A 21,113-nucleotide genomic window follows, 5' to 3' on the forward strand; every position below is an offset into this window, starting at 1 on the left:
GGGGCCCGACTGCACATATCCTGGGGCGCCTTGAGCATGGGACCAGCCAGGTCTCTTGGAGATTGGGTTGCACACAGGCAGTTACCTCAAGAGGAGCAGGAGAGAGGTCTGACAAGGATCCGGGTAGAGACAAGCTCAACATCGACATTGACTCAACTATTCCTCCGGCGTGGCTGACTCCTATTCCAGACCCGACCCTCCCGATATGGCTAGGCGTGTTCACCGACACAATATTCTCGTGGCGGTCTATGGAGCAGATGAGGACAGTTGTCTGCTCACATTTTCTATTGGATTACATGGCAAATTAGAGAGATCAGAGCACCCCTTGGAGGATTTCAGAGGCTGCACCTTGCACAGGGTGAGGGTGATTGGTTTTCGGGCACGTGCATGGCACAGAGATCCAGCACCGGCCAAGGTGGCCAGAAGAGATTTTGGTAGTTATCGATTTGGGAGTGCCGACCTCTCACGCGGTTGCAGTGGGACCCTGGAGAGTGGATGTGGCATGATCCTACATATCGGGTGGATGCCCCTTTTTTTGCATATACAGCGAGGCTCGGCCGTAGGAACCAGATGTCGGAGATAGATGGCACACTGGCAACAGCAGCACACTGGCAGTCTTAGGGCCTATCACAACGCTTCCTTTCAAATTTATAGAAGAGGCTTTGGGACAGCTTTCGGCCGAGGAAGATCACTCTCTTCCTCTGGTTGACGGCACACAGGAGTCTGGCAGTGGATACTTGGCTGGCAGTCGGAGGACGGCCAGCAGCTTGCCCGAGGTGCGGCCACCCCCAGAAGTCTCACCGACATTGCCTTTGGGATTGCCTGAAGGCTCAGAAGATTTGGCAGCAGATTCTCCACATCTCTGTTATGGACAGGGCATCGTCTCAGATTATCACTTGGGGTACTGTCGCTTGGGCCACCGGGTCAAGACTTACGAGAAGGATGGGGGAGGCTATGCCCTTCAGGTCTCCCACCATCGTATTGCAACGGTACCAGTCACGCCAGCGCTGGGAGATTTGCAGTAGCATAGCATGATAGCAGCTGGAACATCTGGTGTGCTAGATGTAGCAAGGCCATCAAGGGTACCCACTCCGCCGGCTAAGACCATCAGGAGCAATGGCTTGACATCATTCACACCCTTCGTGGTCAGTGGGGGAAGCTGCAAGGAGGTTCTAACCGCATGCGGAAGCAGCGGGAAGCCTTCTTGAGACTATGGAGGCCTGGCCCTTTCCTCACAGATAGAGGCAGCGACCCCATTTGGCACTACAGACCACCTGAGTGGTTGTCCCCCCCCCACCCCCCCCCCCCCGCCCCCTGTATGAGATAGCCTTCTCCTCATAGAGCGGCCAACCGGAGGAGAAGCATCTCTCCCCCTTATGATCACTTGTTTCCCGCCCTTATATGAGGCGAGTTTGTATTTAGCCCTTCGTGGTTGTATTTAGCCCTTTGTAGAGCTGTTTTCTTTTTAACTAATTGAAGGATCTTTTTCCCGGAAAAAAAATTAATAAAAAAATAAAACACAAGTCCTTCACTTCCAAATGACTTAAATGCTTGTGTGCCCATTGGGTGTTCACACCCGTTTTTTAATGTGGGTGTGAATACTCCACCTTATAAAAATATAACCAAGCCTTAATCATGATTTTTGAGCGTTTCAACGGCCAATTTTGGTGCCTACAAAAAGCCAATCACAAATCAACAAGCAAAGGCATCCAAACAGTCTCGTAGCCAGTAGTCCTGGGCATCCCCAGCGCTACGAGACCGGACATAAACAAGTATGTAGGACACGCAAACAAGGCATGCATCTAATACATCGTTTATCTTTACACATACATAATGAAGTGCATATGTAAATATACATAGGAAATCCCCCCTTCTCAAGTCATGTATCACACTGAGGAGTCTAGTCATACTAGTTGACCACAAGCACCAGTGTTTCCAATCATACTCGTTACACCTCGAGGCCTACTAATCACACTAGCACTGCCAAAAGAACTACTGATCATATTAGCAAAGCTCCCATCCCTCTGGAAATACCAGTCCATGTCACAAGACTACTGATCATATAGCTGGGATGCACATGATGCGCCTTTGCTCAATGCTGTCTATTCGACTGCGGGCTGGATCTCCCATATGGTGTCTCCACCACTATCTCCTTGGGAACTACGGGCAATGGAAGTTGCCCCTTTGCCTTTGGAAGCACTATTGGCATGGTAGACTCCATGAACACCTCAACAACTGAAGTACTTATCTTCTCCTCCTCGTCAATGGATTTGGAGATAACTGTGGGAACCTCACGAACTGTCACCTCCTCGATGGCTATAATGATCTCGTGAACTCGCATGGAATCTGGAATTGTTTGTGGCTCTGCATGCTCAAACAATTGTACCTCTTGGTTGACCTCGACTTGCGGATCCAACACGGTTTCTAGTGCCTCTTTGGTATCCCTTTGTCCTTGGTCTTCTACTGTGGTACTCTTGCCCTCTTCCTTGGTCTTTACCACACTTGCTTCCACTTGAGTACTTTGACTCATCATGGTGAAAAGCTTCTTTATTTCTTTCCAATACTTTTCTTCACGTCTTTTGTTGTCTTTTCTTCTTTGCCTTGCTTTTCTTCACGTTGTTCCCTTCTTTGCCTTGTTTCTTCCTCATGTTTGTTCCCTTCAACGATCTAGGTCTTCACATGCTTGTTGGTAAATCTTTTCCCTTTCCTAGGATGCCCGTTCGAACATTGCCCAACTAGCTTCACTTTGCCTTTTCATGAAAGCGAAAATATCCTCTATGGTTGCCATGAAGAAACGCTTGTGGTTTTTTTTTTTTTTTTTGCCCTAAACCTAGGCTTCTACATGAATCCAAGACACCCTAGAACCATGCTAGACTGAAATATTGGCTTTCTAGTACTATACTATGCTGACAATGAGCGAACTGATGCAAAAAGGCTAATTTAATGTAAAAACGCAAACCCCAATTTTACTTGCAAACCCTAAAATGCAAACCCTAACTTGCTTATTTACATGCAAACCTTAGCACTAATGCAAAACTTTTCCTAGGAATGACCTAGACATGCTCTGATACCAATGTGACATGACTACTATGCGGACGCGTACTTAATGATATCTAACGCAAAGCAATAAAATAATCACATGCTCATGACATAGAGAAGTAGAGAGAAGGAGAAGAGAGAGACTCTTTACCTAACCTACTCCTACTATATACTACTGAATGAATGAGTAATTACAATGATTGTCATAGATCCAATGTAAATCTAAACTATGAATGCTATGAATTGAAGTTATGCTTACTATCCTTCACTGTGCGTTAATGGAAAACGCTGATTTGGAGATGTACTTGGCGGATCCAAACTGTTAGACTACATGCATGATGCCCTTGGACTTTGACTCTACAATCTCTGTCTTTGAATGATTATGAATGACCCATGACCTGCCTTTATATAGTAAAGTGATAGCAAGTTGTAATCAAGTCGGTTTTCACAATGACATTTATGCCATCGCTTTTCACACGTGGCTTGTGGGCTGCTTATATTGGCCGACTGGATGCTGTTATGCTTGGCCATGCTTTATGACTAGATGGAGAACCCTCCCTACTGTTTTAAATTCTGATGAGATTTGGAATAAGTGTTGCTAAACTTGAGAAAAAAAAAAGCACATATTGGGTTTCTTGCCAGAAGTTAGAATAGAATTAACCACCTACAAAATGCTATATTAGTCTTGAGGATCACTTACAAACAAAGTTGTTATTTTGGGTGACTATGTTGAAATCAACTGACACATCAATATTGTGCTTCCACCAAGCCTACAAAACATCCAGAAAACAATATTTTTTAATCCAAAGCTGTTGTTGTTGGAGGGGGGGGGGGGGGGGGGGTGCAAGTGAGGAATTTCAAAGAGTGCCATTCCTCTTGCGACAACTTGCCATCATTCTTGTTCACAATATGACCTCAGGAGAAAAACAAAAAACAAACATCAACCTATATGGGGATTCTAGAGCCCAGAGGCATCCAATATATGGGATTCTAGAGCCCAAGGCATCCAAGTCAGGCCATGAGCAAGAGAAGCGAGGAGTCACAATCCTGCAACACTTCGCCGTCATTTGTGTTCATGATACAACCTCCGGAAAAAACAGACATCACCACAGCACATGTATGTGTCATGATGTAACATGTGGTCGAATCGGTAACTTCAATGCTCAGAATTCAGCAATCTTTCATGACGAATATAACGCACAAAACTGAAGTAGATGTGCAGAAAATAGAGAGAGAGAGAGAGAGAGAGAGAGAGATTGCTGAATTCTAAGCATTGAAGTTACCAATTCGACCACGAAGCTTCCGCATGTTACATTGGTACTAGAGCCTTCTTCAAGTGTGAAGATTCAGCCAGAAACACCCCACAAAAAAAAACAAAAAACAAAAAAAAAAACTCGCTTGCGTGGCTGGTTTCTAGACTCCGGTGGACCACCCCTTTCGATGACTCCCGTCCCTTGAAGGATGGTTGGTTTTCAGCCTCCGGAAGTCTCCCACACGCATAGTGGATGGTCAAATTGCGCTATGGAAAGGAAGTGCATTTTCCTGCTATGGCGAGCCACGACAACGAGACAGAACTTGAGACCAAAGTGCACCAAGCAGTCCTTCTAGGGCAGCAAGCACGAGTGTACAGGAGATGTTCCAACAGATCAAGCGAGCAATCGCAGTGCCCTCCGACATCTCTGACCGCCGGCGCCGGTGCCCTTCAACATCTTGGGCGTATGTGAGTAACATCGCAATTGGAGGTGTATTACAACAAAATGACCATCCACTAGCTTACATGTCTTGTAAGTTACTACCCGCAAAAAAGAATTACTCAATCTACGATCGAGAACTCCTAGCAGTCATTCATGCCTTGAAACATTGGAAACATTTTCTTTATGGCCGAGAAATTGAGGTTCGCACTGACCATCCGGCATTACGTTGGATTCAGACAATACCAAGTGCACAATGGAGTGACCGATAGCACCACTGGAGCCAGATCTTCCAGCAATTTGGTGGTACGATCGAGTATCTTCCAGGAAAGGCCAACCCAGTGGCTGATGCTTTGAGTAGGAAGGGACAAGTGACTTTGATTCCGACCACTAAACTCGACCTCGCTGGTACGGGACTAGATGACATCAAGCACACGTATACAGATTTCGAGGAATTCAGTACACGGTGAGAAGAGATATTGGATGCCACAGGACCATGCCACTTTTTGATACGTGATGGTTGGCTTTTCTACAAAGGCCAACTTTGTGTCATGAGGTCGTTCTGAATGAGTCCATTGACAGGTACTAAGCCCGTCTAGTTGCAAAGGGCTATGCACAGAAGAAGGGCATTGATTATGAGGAGACATTTGCTCCTACATCCCGTATGTCGACACTTAGGTGTGTCATTGCATTGGCTGCACATCGTGGTTGGGTTGTTCACCAGTTGGACATAAAGACTGCATTCCTACATGGGGACCTCGAGGAGGAAGTTTATGTATATCAACCCATGGGTTTTGCAGAACATGGTCATGAGGGGAAAGTATGCAGGCTGAAAAAGGCCTTGTATGGTTTGAAACAAGCTCCACGAGCTTGGTATGCAAAAATAGATGCTTTCCTACTCACTCAGGGATTTGTGAACAGTCCATCAGAAGCCACTCTGTATGTAAAGAAAGAAGAGACAGATCTGCTGGTCATCAGTCTTTATGTAGATGATCTCTTGCTCATGGGATCAAATGATGACAAAATTACAGCTTTTAAAGAGATACTGCAACAGACATTTGACATGTCTGACTTGGGGCTTGTACACTACTATTTGGGCATACAGTTTGTGCAGGATAACAGAGGCATTGGGTTGTTGCAATCTCGGTATATTGCTAAACTTCTGGAGAAGTTTAAATTTCAGGATTGCAAGCCTATTAGTACTCCTATGGAGCCTGGGATGAAACTGTCACTACAAGATGACAGTATTTCCTTTGATGCCACTACATATGCTCAGGCTGTTGGGTGCCTTATTTACTTGTGTACTACACGGCCAGATATTCAGTATGCAGTTTCTCAGTTGAGCAGATTCATGCAGAGCCCACGGTTGTCACATTGGCAAGCTGTGAAACGTGTATTCCGGTATTTGCAGGTACCTTGTCTCTTGGATTGCTTTATCCTGAGGGGGGTGACATGCAGTTATACGCTTACAGTGATTCAGATTGGGCTGGTGATTTTGATACCAGACATTCCACTAGTGGAAATTGTTTCTTTCTTGGCTCTTCATGCATTTCTTGGCTAAGCAAGAAACAGACCACAGTGGCCACTTCGTCTTGTGAGGCAGAGTACAGTGCAGCCTACACTACTACTGTTGAGTGTGTTTGGCTGCGTCGTCTCATGACTGATATGGATATTTCAGTGGAGGAGCCTACACCTATCTATACTGATAGTCAGAGTGCCATTGCTGTGGCCAGGAATCCTGTGTTTCATGCTCGCACGAAACACATTGAGATTCACTATCATTTTGTTCGGGAGAGACTCCAAGCAGGCGATATCAGTCTGATCTACTGTCCTATAGATCAGAATGTGGCAAACATCTTCACCAAGGCATTACCACGTCCGAAATTCGAAGCATTCCGCACTGCTTTGAATTTGTTTCCTTTTGGTGGATGATGTACAGTAATCACATATCACTCCAGGGGGGTTTGTTGGGTTTTATGCTATGTATGCACCCAGAGGAGTGCTAGTGATCATCAGTAGATTACTGGGGCACTTTTCACTTCAGTTAGTGGAGGTTTTTTCCCCCAGTTTAGCTTAGTTTCACTTATAAGCAGTTTATAAGTGTTTTGGTCCACCCGGCACATTTTATGGCCGGACATGTGAACACATCTCTTTAGGTCACTTATTATGTGGCTATTGTACTTCACATTTTTATCATCTGTATATACAAGCAGTCGTGTTCTCTCTCTGTTGCTCTCCACGCCTGTGTTTGTAGCATCTCCAAACCCTAACCCTAACAGTGCATAGGCCTTCATCTTGTCCTTGGAGGAGCGGAAGATGGGGATGGTGCCATGTCTATGCATTGGCACGGAACAAGAATCACCCAAAGTGATCTCGCATGTCCTGGCAGTGAAGTCCTAGAACCAATCTCGATGGGGTGTCATGTGAGCAGTAGCACCGCTATCCACAATCCACGACCACGACTGAGAAGTCACAAGAGCAAGTACACGAGCAGTACCTGCTAATAGAAGAATACCATCATCCTTCTTGGTCTGAGACACCGCTGTAGAGGAAGAGTTCTTTGCTTCTTCATCCTGCTTCTTCTTGTGACATTGGGACATCTTGCCACAATAATGACACTCAATGTCCTTGTTTTTAGAAGATCTGCTTTTGTCTTTGTCTTTATCCTAGTCGTTATTCTTGGAGTTCTTGTCAGAACCCCCTTTCCCTTTCTTCTGTTGATTCTTCCCTTTATCTCGTGCAGCCAAAGCTCCATCAGAACCACCAGAGGTGCCAGTCTGCTCTTCAAAGCGAGACTCAATATGCATAATGGAGGGGAGAACTTCCTCCCAAGTAACTGGAAGAGGACGAGGAGAAGAAACAAGAGACTGAAAATAAGCATCAAACCTCTCTGGAAGCTTAGAGAGAAGCCGAATAGCCATATCCTCTGCAGAGATATCCTTGCCACAAACAGCAAGCTCGTCCCGGAGATCTTTCATCTTCGAGATGAAAGCAGATAAAGATGGAAAGGCAGAAACTGACAAGTTCATAAGCTGCTTTTCCAAAGCCAAAATCCGTCCTGGAGACTTAATCTCGTAAAGATCTGCAAATGCCTTCGAAACTTCATGTGCAGCGTCTGTTGTACGCACATGAGAGAGAACAGAATCCTGACAATTCAACATCAAAAAAGAGAAAACACGACGATCATTTGCCTGCCAAAATATCAATCTGTGCCTGAGTTACACCACCGGAAGCAAGGGTGGGAGGGGTGGCATTGGCAAGTGTAACAAGCCAATCCCAAAGATCCACGCCACGCGAGGCTGATTTCACCTTCACCTTGCACAAAGTGTAGTTGGGACCATCCAACTTTGCAAACTCAAAGAACATATGAAGTGTAGTCGGGGCAACCATCACAAGAGCTTGGGCTCAATCTCAGAAACATACACAATCTTGGAAGGAGTGTCCACCACAGGTACCAGAAGCCACCAATCCTCAACTCAGAACACCAAAAACTGCAAGAGCCACCTGTAGGGAAGAAAACACAGCAAGGTAGATGTTGCAGCCCTAAAAAGCAGCAGCCGACATGTGAAGAAGGGAATCTCAGAGATCAAACCAGTGAGGGAAGACCCGAATCTGCAGTGGAGAGGCGCCAGAAGAAGCCAGCCGACCAGCAGTAGAACTGAGAAGAAAACGCAGATTTGAAGGTGCTGAAAACTGAGGCAAAACTCGGGCAGAAAGTTAACGTTAACTGGGGTGGAAAATTAACGCTGAACCGGGAGCGATGATACCATGAATGAGTGCACAGAGCGGAAGCAAACAAGCACTAGAGTGTGCTGAGAGAGAGTGCAAGAGAGAGAGAGAGAGAGAGAGAGAGAGAGATGAAGCAACTATGTTGAATATACTGAAGTGATACAGTCCCAAGCAAGAGTGTGACATTTGTCAAAAAGTGAAAGCTCCTCGTGGGAAGAAATGATTGTGCATTCACAAACTAAGGAGGAGCATAGCAGGCATTTGGCCATTGTGTTTGCAAAACTCCGGAACCATAGGCTGGTTATTAATGGCAAGAAGAGTGGGTTTTTCTTGCAAGAGATGTATTTCTTGGGGCGTATTGTGTCTAAGCATGGAGTCCATATGGATCCATCGAAGGTGGAAGCAATTCTTGTTTGGCCAGATTTGAGGACCGTGCATGATGTACGCAGCTTTTTGGGATTGTGTTCCTATTCCAGGCGGTACATACGGTATTTTGCTGAAATTGATTCGCCCCTTCATGCCTTAACAAAGAAGGCAACTCCGTTTAGATGGGCTGATCAGGAAATTATTGGGGCAGTTCTCATGCAGGAAGGACATGTGATAGCCTATGAGAGTCGAATATTGCAGAATGCCGAGAAGCATTTACAGGTTTATGAGAAAGAGATGTTGGCTGTAATTCATGCTCTTTCTACATGGAAACACTATTTGCTTGGGGCTGATTTCACTGTGCAGACAGATCATCAGACATTGCGATATTTCATCACGCAAACTAAGCTTTCAGAGAAGCATATGCGATGGGCAAACTTTTTGTCTATGTTTCACTTCCAGATTGTGCATGTGGAAGGCAAAAAGAATGTTGTGGCAGATGCTTTGTCACGCAAGCCACAAGTCTCAACAGTTTCACTTATTTATCATCATGAGCTTGATGAAATGAAAGAGCTGTATGCCCATGATGAGGACTTTGAAAGGTTGTATGATCAGATGTTTGAGGGTCAGCGGCATGAGCACTATACTCTCAGAGATGGGTTTTTGTTGATGCATGGTAGACTGTGTGTTACTAGGCAATTACGCCTCAAGGTTATGATTGAAAGTCATGCTCCACCGTATCCAGGTCATAGAGATATTGATGCCACGGTAAAAGCAGTTGAGACTTTCTTTTATTGGCCAACCTTGAGAAGAGATGTTGATGCTTTTGTTAGGCAATGCATCGTTTGTCAGAAGGTAAAGTTTGACCGTCAAAAGACACCAGGGTTACTACAGCCTTGACCTATTCCAGATAGACCTTGGGAGAGCATTGCCATGGATTTTATATTTGATCGTCCACGGACACAAACGGGCAATGATGGCATTTGGACTATCATATGCAGGTTCAGTAAGCAGGCTCATTTTATTCCTGTGCGTAAGACGATCAAAGTTGATCATATGGTGAAGTTGTTCATGGCGAACATCTTCAAGTATCATGGCTTGCCTACGTCTATCATTAGTGACCGTGATCCACGGATGACGAGTTTATTCTGGAGAGGGTTGTTTGACAACATGGGTACAACTCTCAAGTTTTCATCTTCATTTCATCCACAAACAGATGGTCAATCGGAAGAGGCTAACTCTACAGTGTTAGATCTTCTTAAGTGTTATGTGTCAGAGCACAAGCAACAATGGGAAAAGTATCTTCCTTTGGTGGAGTTTGCATATAACAACACTGTCCCTACCTCGACGGGCAAGACGCCTTTTGAGATTGTGGAAGGAGGGAAGAAGGTACCACCCATTTTGCACACAAAGGATAAGATCTTTGAGGCTGATCAGTATGTGGAAAACATGGATGAAGCTTATCGGAGAGTTAAGTTGGCACTCCAGAAAACTCAGCAGAAGCAAAAGAAAGCAGCAGACCGTCACAGACGTGCATTAGAGTTTGCATTGGGTGATTGGGTTCTTTTGCGATTTGAAAAGGCTAGGCTCAAGAAGATGAAGGGTAAAGAGCGCTTATTCCCTAAGTTGAGCATGCGCTATTATGGACCTTTTCAGGTATTGGAAAAGATTGGTGAAGTGGCCTATCGCTTGAAGCTACCAGATCACTGGAGGATTCACAATGCATTTCACGTGAGTCTCCTTAGACCTTTCCGTGGGGATGTGCCTGAGGATGTATCCGATGAGGCTCAGCCAGAAGTTGAGGAACTTGATGTGGTTCTTATTCCAGTGCAGATACTGGCACATAAGGAAAGAAAGGTACGAGGTAAAGTTTCCCGTCGCTATCTTGTGAAGTTCAAGAACTATTTACCGATGGATGCGAAGTGGATGGAGGAAGGTGACTTAACAGATTCACCTCAGGTTTTGCAGCTTTATCTCGATGCCTTTGAGTTGGAGCCGACTCTTGTTACGGCTCATTCAGGTTCAGCAGAGCATGGGTCTGGAGCATTGCCTGATGCTCAAGAGGGGGGTAGCACCTCCACTCCCTAAAGAGATTGCCCGTACAGAACTGTTGATAGCAGGTACAGTCGACTGCTGCAGGTACAGGCGGCGCTGTGCAGGCGGCTGCTCCTCTATTGCTGGCTCGTGCAGGTGAAGCAGACAGGGTACCGTACAGCAAGTACAGGCGGCTGTACGACAGCTGACACAGGCGGCTGATTGCAAGCGCAAAACTATACCAGCTGGTACAGTCGGGTACAGCAGGCGAACACCTGTACGGGCAGATACAGGCGACTGCAGCACATTTCGTAGTCCTGTACGGACAGGTTCAGTCATGTATTGCTGGCCTGTACGGACAAGTACAGGCAGGTACTAACCTGTCAGTCCTGAACAGAAGGCGGCGCATCTCCAGCTGCAGGCAGTGCTTTATCAGAGCTTAGTTGGTGCATCAGTCAAGTGGTTGCAGGGAGAAAAGTACAGACAGTTTTTGGCAAGTACAGATTGGTACGATCGGTCCCACGAGTGCAAAACCACGCACTGAATTGGTAAGCTCTGAACTTGTCCATCTTTCTTTCTTTCCATTGGCTTATGTCTGCTCTGCAGAGTTGTGTTATCTGGCCCCTTGTGAGAGGAGGGGTATGGCAGATTGAAAGAGTGGAAACAGAGATTGGACAGTGGATGTATATGTGAACTGAGTTGTGGAACCATGTACATGAGATATGCCAGATGTGTGCTCAAGGTTGCCCTGCTGAATTGTCTTGGTTCATCAGAGGAAAGCACAGAGTGTTGCTTTTGTGGGACACAAATCTGTGTGTGAATCCTCTGTGCTAAGATGTCTTGTGGGCTGCCAGATTGGACATACAGGTGTATTCTCCTGGCTAGTTTTGTTGTATTCAGCTTTACATCTCTTTGAATTTGAATAAAGAAATACCGAAAGGGGCGCCAAGCTTTGGGACCAACAGGTGTCGATTTCATTTCAGTTTTGGGGCACTCTAGCTCCAGTTAATTTGGTTTCTTATTTGGACTACAAGTGGAAGGGTGACTGCTAGTCTACCGCACTTTGGTTTCTACCAGAGGCCGGTTTCAGGTACAGTCGGGTGCTGCAGACCTGTACAGGCGGGTACAGTCCTGTTCAGTCCTGAACAGTTGGCAGGCGGCGCATCTTCAGAGTATAGTCAGTGCATCAGTCACGCAGCTGCAGGCGGCGCATCATCAGAGTACAATCAATGCATCAGTCACGCAACTGCAGGGAGAAAAGTAAAGACAGGCTGTTGCAAGTACAGACTGTTACGGTCAGTCCCTCTGGTGCAGAACCACGCATTAAAATTGGTAAGCTCCGAACATATCAATCTTTCTTTCTTTCCACTGGCTTATGTCTGCTACAGAGTTGTATCATCTAGCCCCTTGTGAGAGGAGGGGTATGGCAGTTTGAAGGGTGGAAACATAGATTGGACAGTGGATGTGTATTTGAACTGAGTTTGAAACCATGTTCATGGACCACAAGGCTGCCCTCTTGAATTGTCTTGGTTGACTAGAGGGAAGCACAGTGTGTTGCTTTTGTGGGACACAGATCTGTGTGTGAATCCTCTGTGCTAAGAGGTCTTGAGGGCTGCCACATTGGACATGCAGGTTTACTCTCCTGGACTGGCTTTGTTGTACTCAGTTATACATTTCATTGAATTTGAATAAAGAAATACCGAAAGGGGCGCCAAGCTTTGGGGCCAACAGGTGTAGATTTCCTTTCAGTCTGAGGCATTCTAGCTCCTGTTAATTTGTCATTTATTTGGACTACAATTGGAAGGGTGTCTACTAGTCTACCGCACTTTGGTTTCTACCAGAGGCCGGTTTCACCCACGGTCTATCTGGAATAGGTAAAGGCTGAAGTAACCCTGGTGTCTTTTGACGGTCAAACTTCACCTTCTGACATACGATGCATTGCCTAACAAAAGCATCAACATCTCTTCTCAAGGTCGGCCAATAAAAGAAAGTCTCAACTGCTTTTACCGTGGCATCAATACCTCTATGACTTGCATACGGTGGAGCATGACTTTCAATCATAACCTTGAGTGGTAATTGCCTGGTAACACACAGTCTACCATGCATCAACAAAAAACCATCCCTGAGAGTATAATGATCATGCCGCTCACCCTCAGACATCTGATCATAAAGCCTTCCAAAATCCTCATCATGGGCATACTGCTCTTTCATCTCATCAAGCTCATGATGATAAGCAAGTGAAACTGCTGAGACCTGTGGCTTGCGTGACAAAGCATCTGCCACAACATTCTTTTTGCCTTCCACATGCACAATCTGGAAGTGGAACATAGACAAAAAATTGGCCCATCGCATATGCTTCTCAGAAAGTTTAGTTTGCGTGAGGAAATAACGCAAGGTCTGATGATCTGTCTGCACAGTGAAATCAGCCCCAAGCAAATAGTGTTTCCATGTAGAAAGAGCATGAATTACAGCCAACATCTCTTTCTCATAAACCTGCAAATGCTTCTCGGCATTCTGCAATATACAACTCTCATAGGCTATCACATGTCCTTCCTGCATGAGAACTGCCCCAATGTTGTTTCCACATGCATCACACTCGACAACAAAAGCCTTTCGGAGATCCGGTAATACCAATACGGGATCCGAAGTAAGCTTTTCTTTAAGCTTTTTAAAGGCTGTGATTTCCTGATCAGCCCATCTAGCGGAGTTGCCTTCTTTGTTAAGGCATGAAGGGGCAAAGCAATCTCAGCAAAATATCGTATGTACCGCCTGTAGTAGGAACACAATCCCAAAAAGCTGCGTACGTCATGCACGGTCCTCAAATCTAGCCAATTAAGAATTGCTTCCACTTTCGAAGGATCCATACGGACACCATGCTTAGACACAATATGCCCCAAGAAGTGTATCTCTTCCAAGAAGAACTCACTCTTCTTGCCATTAATGACCAGCCTATGCTTCCGGAGGGAGTTCTTCAAACACAATGGCCAAATGCTTCCTATGCTCCTCCTCAGTGTGTGAATGCACAATCATATCATCAAAGAATGTGCCCACAAACGCTCTATGAGGCCGGAAAATCTTGTCCATCATCCTGTTAAATGTGGCACGCGCATTTGTCAAACCAAAGGGCATAACTAAGAACTCATATAACCCAAAAGTGGTCCGAAATGCTGTCTTATGCACATCCTCGGGTCTAATGCATATCTGATGATACCCGCTTTTCAAGTCTATCCGACTAAAGACTGTTGAGCCCTGTAAGCGGTCCAATATGTCATCGATCCTCAGAATAGGGAATCGATTCTTGATGGTATTCTTGTTTAGCGCCCTGTAATCTATACACATGCGCCAAGAACCATCCTTCTTTTGCACCAAGAGGACAGGTGAGCAAAAGGGTGATGAGCTAGGCTAGATCAACCCTTTATTCAACAACTCCTGTACCTGACTTAAAATTTCTTCTTGTTGGGCTGCACTAATGCGGTACGGCGGTCTATTTGGTGGAGTACTCCCCGGAATTAGATCAATAGCATGATCTTCTGGCCTTTCCGGAGGAAGTTCTCCTAGCAATGACTCGGAAAAAAATCTTGGAACTCACGCAAGAAATCAGTCCTGTCTTTATCTAACATAGACAAATTAGATTTAGACTCATCATCTTTTGCATCCTTTACAAAAATCAAGTACGCGGAAAGATGCTTTTTCATTACTGATGAAATTGCCAAAGCTGATACAATAGGAACAGATTCCCCTTTAAGCTTTACATCCAAAATATGCTCTTTCCCTCTATGAGTCAAAATAATCTTCCTGTTGTATGTATCCACCACCGCATGTACTCTATGGCACCATGGCATACCCAACAAAATATCACATCCATCAAGTGGCATGATGAAGAACTCCTCACTGTCCACATAACCCTGCACATGAAGCCTGAGCTTCCCAATAATAGGAGTAACGGGTTCTGCATACCCAGGACAAGCCATATTAGCCTCATACAAAGGCCCCGTCTCCTCTACACGGATCCCCAATCGACCAACCAAATCCGGTGAAATAAAGTTAGCTCTAACACCTGTGTCAAAGAAAATCAAGGCATTTTGATCTCTCACTTTGCCCCATGCTCTGCATAACTCAGTCTCTTCACCACCTGGCTGTTCCCCAACAAGATCAGGAACTAACCCAGCAGAAGGTTTTGGTTTCTTAGACTTGGGCTCCCCTTTAGTGTCAGAGTCATTTTGGGACTTACGCTTGGGACAATTAAAAGACATATGTCCCTCCTCTGTACAGTAAAAGCACTTCCGAGCATCCATCAAAGCCTGTCTCTCCTCAGGAGTTCTCTTGGGCATTGGTAACTTCTTATACCGCTTCTCTGTAGACCCTTTTGCATCACGCAAAGCATGCCCCGACTTTTCAGATTTCTTGCTTGAGCTTTTACTTCCGTTAAATCCAGATGAGACCCCAATGAGTAACGCATTTGCTGTCATAGCATTCTCTATCATCTGCGACATATTTGTTACTCGAGTCTTTATGTAATAGTCACGCACTTCCTTGGGCAACCCACAACAATACTTCTCCACCTGCTCAGACAAAGGCACTGCACGATAGGAAGTAACTGGGAGTAAAGCTTCCCAAAACTTCTTATTATAATCCTCAAGATTTTCACACTTTGATGCATCCAACTTGTGCCATGCTGTCATTACATCCACCTCAAAAGTAGATGTGAGCCATACGGAAGAGAACACCTCCTTAAACTGTACCCAAGTAGCAAGTGCTATGCCCTGTAAAAGAAGAGTGGACCACCATTGCAATGCATTGCCCTTGAGAAAAGTCGCAGCTTTTCTCACCTTAGAGGATTCCGTATAATTTCCACTAGAAAAAGCAGCATCAAACTGCTGTAAAAAGGTAAGTGCCTTTAGCTTATCTTTGGCCCCACTGAATGTGTCAAATTTCACTGCAGCTCCCCCTTCCTTATAATCCTTCGCCTTACCCATAGGCGTTAGATTATCGTATGGAAGTGGCTTCACAAGATTGCTACCCCCAGAATCCATGCCCATCATAGGATCAACATTGCCAGTTCCCACACCTCGCATTCCATACATTCCAGCCATGTTTCCAAACATACCACTATGCATACCAGGCTGCACGCCCCCATACATGTTTCCTTGCATTCCGGGCTGCATGCCCCCAAACATGTTTCCTTGCATTCCGGACTGCATACCACCATACATATTCCCTTGCATACCAGGCTGAAAACTAGCTCCAAAATTCCCTGGAATACCCATGCCTCCCTCAGAATAACCCCCAGTCATGGATTGGAACACAGAGCCACCACCAAAATAGCCTGGATGCATAGACTGCTGTGGAATAGATGGCTGTCCGAAAAAGGAACTCTGTGAGTTGGCACCAAAAGTATGTTGCATGTTCGGAAACTGTCCAAAAGATGGATACTATCCAAAAGATGGATCCTGTGGGAAGGCACCACTATTGCCCTGAGGTGGGTTCTTAGAACGCACTTTCTTCTTCTTCTTCTCAGGCTCAGAACAGGATCTCATAAATTCAGCAAACTTCTCACTTTGAGTGAGCTGTATAAACACATCCATTACACCTGCCAAACGATTTTTAAACTGAGCATCATCTTCCTCTTTACTAGGCATGTCTTCTGGCTGTGTTACATCCTCATATTGTGCATCTACTACAGCCTGTTCTCCTGCAAGAATATCCTCAGATTCATTTCTCTCAAGAGAGGCCTCTTGCTCTTCCTCTTCATCATAAAAATATTCATCTTCTGTGTCCGACATGTTGCTGAATTTTTCAGCAATGACTTTCCTCGAGACAACCACGAGCTCACCCCCTTAAGAAAGTTGATGATGGGTCCCGGCAACGGAACCTTGAAACCGGCCTCTGGTGAAAACCAAAGTGCGGTAGACTAGCAGTCACCTTTCCAATTGTAGTCCAAACAAATAACAAATTAGCAGGAGCTAGAATGCTCCAGAACTATAAAAGGAAATCGGCACCTATTGGCCCCAAACCTTGGCGCCCCTTTCGGTATTTCTTTATTCAAATTCAATGGAAAGTATAACTGAGTACAATAAAGCCAGTCAGGGAAAGTAAACCTGCATGTCCAATCTGGTAGCCCTCAAGACCTCTTAGCATAGAGGATTCACATACAGATCTGTGTCCTACAAAAGCAACACACTGTGGTTTCCTCTAATCAACCAAGACCATATAACAGGGCAGCCTTGAGCACGCATCTGGCTGTTCCGTGTTCATGGCTTCAAACTCAGCCCAAATACAAATCCACTGTCAAATCTCTGTTTCCACCCTTCAAACTGCCATACCCCTCCTCTCACAAAGGGCCAGAAGAAACAACTCTGTAGTAGACATAAGCCAGTGGAAAGAAAGAAAGAAAGAAAGATATGTTCAGAGTTTACCAACTTTTATGCGCAATTCTGCACCGGAGGGATTGACCGTACCAGTCTGTACTAGCAGCCGCCTGTATCAGCAACTCTGCATCACACGTGTGCACTTGTCCGTACGGGTCTATACTCGCAGCACATGTGTGTACCTGTCTGTACTTTCCCCCTCTACAGCCGCCTCAGATCTGTGCTTGCAGCAATCCTTTTTATGCGCCGCCTGTACCTGATGATGCGCCGCCTGTAGCTGTACAATACTGAACTGCCCCGCCTGTACCTGCTGGACAGGACTGCAGTACCCACCTGTACCTGCTGGACAGGTCTGCGCCTGTAGCCGCCTGAAAGATGCACTGCCGCCTGTACGATGCGCTACCTGCACAGTAGTGGCCCTGCAGCCACCTGTATGAAGCGCCTGCACCTGTTCGTACAGGTTAGTACCTGCAACCGCCGCCTGTATGATGCACTGCCGCCTGTACCAGCTGTACGGGACTGCACCGTACATGTCTGTACCTGCTATCCGTACCAGCTGACCTGCACCAGCTTGCACCAGCTGTTCTGTACTGGCCTACACGGTTCTCTTCAGGCGTTCCTCACGCTTCTTCTCCACGCAGCCAGCCTATATGTGTTCTCCCCCACACAACCAGCCGACTAGTCCCCTTTCTCCAAAAAGCAAGAGAGAGATGGAGAGGGAAGCGTGTACTCTAAAAGTAGAGTAGCCCCCCCTCCAAAATTATCCTAGTGGCCCTCCCTTAAAGTTTTTAAAAACTAAGGGCCACCCAAGGTTTATAAACCTTAGAAAATTTAATACCTTGGTCCCCCCCTTCACACTTGGGGTTGTCCACACACATTACTTTTGTCCGGACACCCAATTATGCATCCTGCTCACCAACCACCATGTTGACACTTATGTTGTTCCACTTTCACAGGGTCATGACATTTTCCCATCCAAAAGAAGATTAATGAGGTGTCTATGCAGTTTAGCTACCTCCGAGTTGGTCTACGCACGATGTGTTTCACGTCAGTTGGTTAAAGCCATATGCAGCTCCGATCCCTTCACAAGTTAAAGACGAGGCGGAACCAGATATTATTGATGAAGCAGAAGTTATGGTTCCAGAACAGATCCTTCTGCACCGTTTCAAGCATGGCTCAAGCCGAAGACACAGAAAGTTCCTCACGAAGTTTCAAGACCGAGGGACCCACGAAGCGTTATGGCTTGACAAAGAGTTTTTCGAAGACTATCCGGCATTATTGATGGATTATTTGGAGACTATGCAGCTTTCGTCAAGTTAAACAGAAGGGGATGTCACGTGCATCCCGCACTTGGATGCCACGTCGACATATCTGTACATAAGGTGTAGGACCGGGGATGGTAAATTGGTCCCATGTGAGCCCAATCTAGGACGAGTCAGCCAGGGATCCATCCCAATCATCCGAGGTTAGGTGTGCATTGTCCTGCATAGGAGTCCAAGGTCAGGTGTGCATTGTCCTGCACATGAAACAATGCCAATCCGCACTGTGAGTCTCCCTCTGGAATGATGACAGTGATTCTCTGTATTATCTGGTATGGTACTGGATCCCAGATCATTGTGTAGATAGTTAGGGTTTGCATATAGGAAAGGGGCCAGCCCATAGGGCTACCCCAAGTACTGGTGTGGGCATGGGGACAGTGTAAAACCACCCCCATGAGGGCCAGGAAGGCCCTCGCTGAACCCACCGGCCATGGAGGGGTTGTAGGACAGCCCTAAGGGCAGGCTAGGGGAAGCCTACAGGCTGTACTGCCTAGTTATGGCTGTAAGGGCAAGTATGGGGCAGCCCATACAGGCTGCCCAGTCTACAAACAGTGCCCAGCCCTATCTTGAATCATGCGCCTGATGCCCAGTCAACAAGGGAAAGAAGCGCAGCTTTTTTAGGATTTAACTAGCATTTAATGCTATTATTCGGTCGTGGGGGGACAGAATTAATGCTGGCCGCTTGGTTTAGAACTGGCCGACTGCTTATTAGAAGAAGTATAAATAGGTGAGTCCACAATCCATTTGTGTTCTCTCATAATTCACCAAGTGCTCAAGCAACCAAAGGGCCAAGACAGCCAAGGGCTTGCTAACGCAAAGGGGTGAAGGACTGCAGGTCAAGGGCAGAGATTTCTCAGCCAAGAAAGGTCAAGATTTCTGTATTTTCTTTTCAGATTTACATCATTCTAATAAAGCAAATACACCATTCGTGGTGGGGGCCCTACAGAGGGTATTTGGGACCCAATACTATGTCCTCTCCTCTCTCCCTCTCTCTCTCTATTTTCTGCACACCTTCATTCAGTTTGTGCGTTAATTCCGTCGCGAAAAGTGTGCCAATTTCTGAGCATTGAAGTTACCGATCTTCCCCGAAGCTTCCGCATGTTACACTGCACTTGGTGTAGATGCATCAGCCACAACCATGCCCAATTCTTTCTTTTTCTCCTTCTCTAGCCTTTTCTTGCACTCATGTATATAGTGCCCTGGTTTTCTACAATAGTGACACTTGCCCTTCTTTTTAGGCTTATCACCTTCTTTCTTTGCATCCTTACTTGAGGATTCTGATTTTGGCTTATAGCCACTATGCGAAGAAGCTTTAGCTTTGCCTTTCTGATTGGCAACAAAAGCTTGGTCACCAACTCGCATATTAGATCTATTTTGCCTAGACTGCTCTTCTTGAAAGAGTACTGAAACCAGCTCATCAAATGTAAGGGCATTTGGATTTCCCTTCATCATGAGTCTGATAAGAATCCAAATGCATTGAGAACTGTGGGTACCAATGTACCATCAGGATATATCTCATTCACACTAGCAAGCTGCTCCTTAAAATCTTTGATCTTGGTCAAGAAACTGTCCATTGAGTCTCCCTCATTCATGTGCTCAGACTCCAACTGTTTATGCAAATATGCAATACGTGCTTCATTGCGCACCTGGTATAATGCAGCAAGTGCATCCCATGCCTGTTTTGAAGTCTTACATGACCAAATATGAGGAATAATGCTTCGCTTCATAGAAAGTGCAAGCAATGCATGCGCCTGTGCATCTATTCCATCCCATCTCGTTTGAGCAACTGTGGGAGGTACTGGTGATGCATGTGGAAGAGCCACATCTATATCAGATTCTACTTCAGATATACCTGCAGCACCTAGTTGCACTGGTAGTTATGAAACAAGACAAGTTTCACTACCACTGACCACATTCTAAAGGCCTTTAGCAACCAATACAGGCCACATCATATAGGAACACAATGGGTAGTTAGTCCCATCAAGTTTGTCCTCAGCAGACAACATGTTGAATACATCACTACTGCCAGCCATGACTTTCTACCAAATGCAAATTCTTTCAATACACTGGAAGTATTTAATATTCATTGAATACAACCTTGGATGGCTGCCATCCGACCGAATCACCTACAAAGTGTATGAAAAATAACACAGAGTAGAGAATAGAGTGTTACTGGCAAAAGCATGATGGTCGATGTTGTTGAAGACACTATAGATGCTGCTGCACACCAAATCTTTGCCACTACACAACCCAAACACCCAAAATCGAGCAGAACCAATCCAAAATGACCCCTCTCCAAAACGTATGCAGCAGCGTTGTTTCCGTACGGCGTACAATGGCTTATCGTACGGAATACCGTACGGTATGATACCATACGCACTCGTACAAATTCGTACGGATTTTTTTGATTTTAAAAAATTTAAAAAAACCGAATTTAATGGTCTCCGACCAAGCATGTTCTGGTGGCAGCAGTTCAAGTGGAAACCAGGGAATGAAGCCGAGGAAGTCACATATGACTTGACCTTGTTTGCTAAAGCTCTACAACAATGTTTCTTCCTTTTCAATAC

General features: G+C 45.6%; 1 protein-coding gene across 5 annotated transcripts in view; it reads right to left on the reverse strand.

Annotated features, from left to right (window-relative positions):
* The window catches only part of LOC147619051 (uncharacterized), a 93,962-nt gene that overhangs the window by 58,521 nt on the left and 14,328 nt on the right, over window positions 1-21,113 (reverse strand). For all 5 annotated transcript variants that reach the window (XM_086774271.1, XM_086774270.1, XM_086774273.1 and 2 more), the window contains one exon: window positions 3,740-3,809. In XM_086774271.1, the coding sequence (XP_086630397.1) occupies window positions 3,740-3,809 (70 nt within the window). The remainder of the gene's footprint in view (window positions 1-3,739; window positions 3,810-21,113) is intronic.

Source organism: Cibotium barometz, chromosome 34 (assembly GCF_041138505.1).
Source record: "Cibotium barometz isolate CiBa-2024 chromosome 34, ASM4113850v1, whole genome shotgun sequence".
Taxonomy (NCBI): Eukaryota; Viridiplantae; Streptophyta; class Polypodiopsida; order Cyatheales; family Cibotiaceae; genus Cibotium; species Cibotium barometz.